This window comes from Merops nubicus, unplaced genomic scaffold, assembly GCF_000691845.1.
Source record: "Merops nubicus isolate BGI_N331 unplaced genomic scaffold, ASM69184v1 scaffold39103, whole genome shotgun sequence".
NCBI lineage: Eukaryota > Metazoa > Chordata > Aves > Coraciiformes > Meropidae > Merops > Merops nubicus.
In genome coordinates this window covers 1-3,650 of record NW_008600358.1, presented here as the reverse complement: position 1 = coordinate 3,650, position 3,650 = coordinate 1, and the positions used below count along the sequence as shown (strand labels likewise).

Below are 3,650 nucleotides of genomic sequence, written 5' to 3'. Positions count from 1 at the left end.
CCCTGCTCAAAAGTCTGTCCCCAGCTCGTCTGTCCCCAGCTCTCTGACAGACCCCTTGAAGTCCTGGAAGGCTGCAAGAAGGTCTCCCCGGAGCCTTCTCCTCTCCAGGCTGAACAACCCCAACTCTCTCAGCCTTCCCTCACAGCAGAGGTGCTCCAGCCCTCTCATTTTACAAGAAACTGATCTCAGCCTCGCCGGGTTCATTGTAGTTCTCACCACTTGATGCTCCTAAGGAAGGAGGCACCCCCTGAGCTGAGCAGGGTAGCCCCAGCCCTGCTTGTCTCCTTGGGTCCACGCAAGGCCGCTGCCGGCGTTTCGCCGGGGCCGGTGGGATTGTGCTGCAGAGTCAGCAGAGGCAGGGGCTGGTGATGCCCACGGGGGTCTCTCCCTCCCCGCAGTGCGCGATCCGCCTGGCCCAGACGGTGGGTTACGTCAGCGCGGGCACCGTGGAGTACCTGTACGGGGAGGATGGCAGCTTCCACTTCCTGGAGCTGAACCCACGCCTGCAGGTGGAACACCCCTGCACCGAGATGATCGCGGACGTCAACCTCCCTGCTGCCCAGCTCCAGGTACCCGAGCGCCCGGGCGGTGCCCTGGGGTGTTGGGGGGAAGCTGTGTTGTACTCTAGGGAGTGCTGGACGAGGGGAGGCTGTCCCCTGGACCAGCAGGTAGGGTGCAGGTGGAAGCAGTGGAGCGTCCTTCCTTCTCCGCTGGCTCCTGCAGTGTGGTGCCTCTTGGCTTTGCTCCTCATCCAGAGCATCTCACGATGTCTCCCGATTATAATTTGGATGCCAAAGTCAGGCAGCTAAAGCTTACCTTGTCCCTCCTGCAGATTGCAATGGGCGTCCCCTTGCACAGGATCAAAGACATCCGGGTGCTGTACGGGGAGAGCCCCTGGGGCGACGGGCCCATCTGCTTCCACAGCCCCACCAACACCCCCGTGCCCAGGGGCCACGTCATCGCCGCCCGCATCACCAGCGAGAACCCCGAGGAGGTGAGCAAGGGGGCGTGGCACCCGTGGGGTCGGCGAGATCCGTGTCCAGGCTGAGAGATGCTCAGGGATTCCCCTTCCCTGGTCACGCTCCAGGAGCTTCACGCCTGCTTTCTCCATGTCTTCTGCCCTGTCTTCACTCAGGGTTTCAAGCCCAGCTCGGGGACGGTGCAGGAGCTGAACTTCCGCAGCAGCAAGAACGTCTGGGGGTACTTCAGCGTGGCTGCGGCCGGGGGGCTCCACGAATTTGCTGATTCCCAGTTTGGGCACTGCTTCTCGTGGGGAGAGAACCGGGAGGAGGCCATCTCGTGAGTGTGGTGGGACAGGGTGGAGAGAGGGTGTCCTTGGGGATGCTCACAGTTGGTACATAAACCAGGAAAAGTGCCTTTGTTTTTAGAGAGGACCAGAGCGGTCCTGCACAGCTACAAGTCTATGCTGCAGAAACTGGCCAAAATTCCCAGACTGTGGTGGTGCTGTGGTCCCACTTCATCGACCTGATCCTTAACAACAAGTTGTAGTGACCTGCTAAGCACGTGTTGTTTAGTGCCAGTGAGCAGCAATGTTCATTCAGTCATTGAGCAACACATAACCTGTTCATCTTGGGTATTTAAGTGTTTTATTTAGTCAACACAAACTGTGGGGCTGTTTGATGCAGCCATGAGGGTGCCCAGGGCGTGGGAGCTCATCACCCCCACCCCTGAGGTTCCCTGGTTTCCTCTGCTGAAAGCCAAGTGCCACCTCCTAGGTCATTAATGGAGGGGTTTGCTCCCTAAAAGGAACATGGTGGTTGCCCTGAAGGAGCTGTCGATCCGTGGGGATTTCCGGACCACTGTGGAGTATCTGATAAAGCTGCTGGAGACAGAGAGCTTCCAGAACAACGAGATAGACACCGGCTGGCTGGACCATCTGATCGCCGAGAAAGTGCAGGTAGGGGAGAGCTGCTGCGCCAGGGTCACTGCTCCCCCTCTGGCCCAAGACCGCAGGGTTTTGTAGGACGCTTATTCCTGCCCCCTGCAGGCAGAGAAGCCGGACACGATGCTGGGTGTTGTCTGCGGGGCTCTGAACATCGCGGACGCTGCCTTCAGGACGTGCATGACCGAGTTCCTGCACTCGCTGGAGAGGTGCCGAGCGGGGCGGGGGCTGCCCCGGGGGGGCACAGGGATTTGCATGTTCCGTCAGAACGGGAGGAGAAACTTCTTGGCTGTGAGGGTGCCCGAGCCTGGAGCAGGCTGCCCAGAGAGGTTGTGGAGATTGGAGGCGTGGGAGAGATTCCAAACCCACCTGGATGTGACCCTGGGCACCCTGCTGTGGGTGAGCTGCTGGAGCAGGGGGTTGGATGAGATGATCTCCAGAGGGTCCTTCCAACCCCACCATGCTGAAATTCTGTGATTCTGTCCTAAAGGGCTGCTCCTGCCAGCTCGTGTGACTCCTGTAAGCATGGAGACCTGAGTTTTTTTTCACTCTGGACCATCTCCCTTCCCCCTTTTGCTGCAAAACCTTTGCAGACCCAGAGAGAGCCCCTGTGGCTGTGCTGCAGCCAGTCCTGCTGTCACTCACAGCTCCCACCTCTTGGTTATTGCTTTATCTTGAGAGGGGGAAAGTTTCACACAGTTGGGAAAGCAGCTTGGCTGAGTGCAGCTTGCTTTTAGTTTTGCCCTTGAATGTTAAGATTATCCCTCTAGCCTTGGAGGACAGGGGGCTCTCCCCCATGCCCTTATCTCGGCGTGTTTTGCCTGTGCCTGGTCTGTCTCTGGATCTGTTTTCACAGGATGCTCACGTGGGCCACTTAAAGCAGATGCTTGTCCACTCCAGTCACCTTCGTGCCCACTTGGAGCCCGAGGCCAGCAGCACCACTGGCATCTCACACGCTTGGCTCCCCACCAGCACATGAGGCAAGGGGCACTGGTGGGGCCTGAGCCAAGGTCTGCTGTGTTTCAGGGGGCAGGTGCTGCCAGCAGACTCCTTGCTGAACATGGTTGATGTGGAGCTCATCTATGAGGGTGTGAAGTATGTTCTCCAGGTGAGAGGCCCAAACCAGCCACAGTGGGGACAGCCACAAGGGACAGGGACACGTGCTCCTGCCCTCAGGGAGAAAGATGCAATGAACAGGAGGTTGTTCTTTAAAAATGTGCAACATAAAAATGAGGTTAATCAATTCATTTTAGCTAGACAGACGTATTAGATTGGCTATTAAGAGCAAAGTTTCCCCCTGGAGGGTTGCCCAGGGCTGCGCCAGGCCGCCCAGGGCAGTGGTGGAGTCCCCACCCCTGGAGGGGTTTCCAAGCCGTGGAGATGTGGGGTGAGGGACATGGGGCAGTGGGGACCTGGCAGTGCTGGGGGAATGGTTGGACTTGATGAGCTTAAAGTTCCAACCAGAACGATTCTGGGAGCTAAAAGTTCCAACCAGAACGATTCTGTGATTCTACCCTGTTGCCTAGAACTTAGTAAAGGATCCCCTTTTCTTGCTTTTAAACCCAAATAGTTGACTTTCATGTAAAAACTTCCTTCTCATGACAAGAGCAGTGGGCGAGCCAGGAGTCAAACCAGCTCCAGGCTGTGAGTGGAACCAGCTCTATGGTGCAGCCTGAGGTTGCTGCCTCCCTGGCACAGCCCCCTGCCCTCTCCCCAAGCACGGGGAGCTGCTCCTCACCCCCAGAAC

General features: G+C 57.8%; 1 protein-coding gene across 1 annotated transcript; it reads left to right on the top strand.

Moving 5' to 3' along the window:
- Positions 1-398: 398 nt before the first annotated feature.
- LOC103770427 (acetyl-CoA carboxylase 2-like) lies at positions 399-3,011 on the top strand (the record flags this gene model as incomplete). Its single annotated transcript, XM_008937683.1, has 6 exons — positions 399-569; positions 833-994; positions 1,136-1,299; positions 1,768-1,918; positions 2,009-2,112; positions 2,930-3,011. Coding segments are annotated over 6 exons (834 nt in total), but the record flags the coding sequence as incomplete, so codon positions are not given.
- Positions 3,012-3,650: the final 639 nt, after the last annotated feature.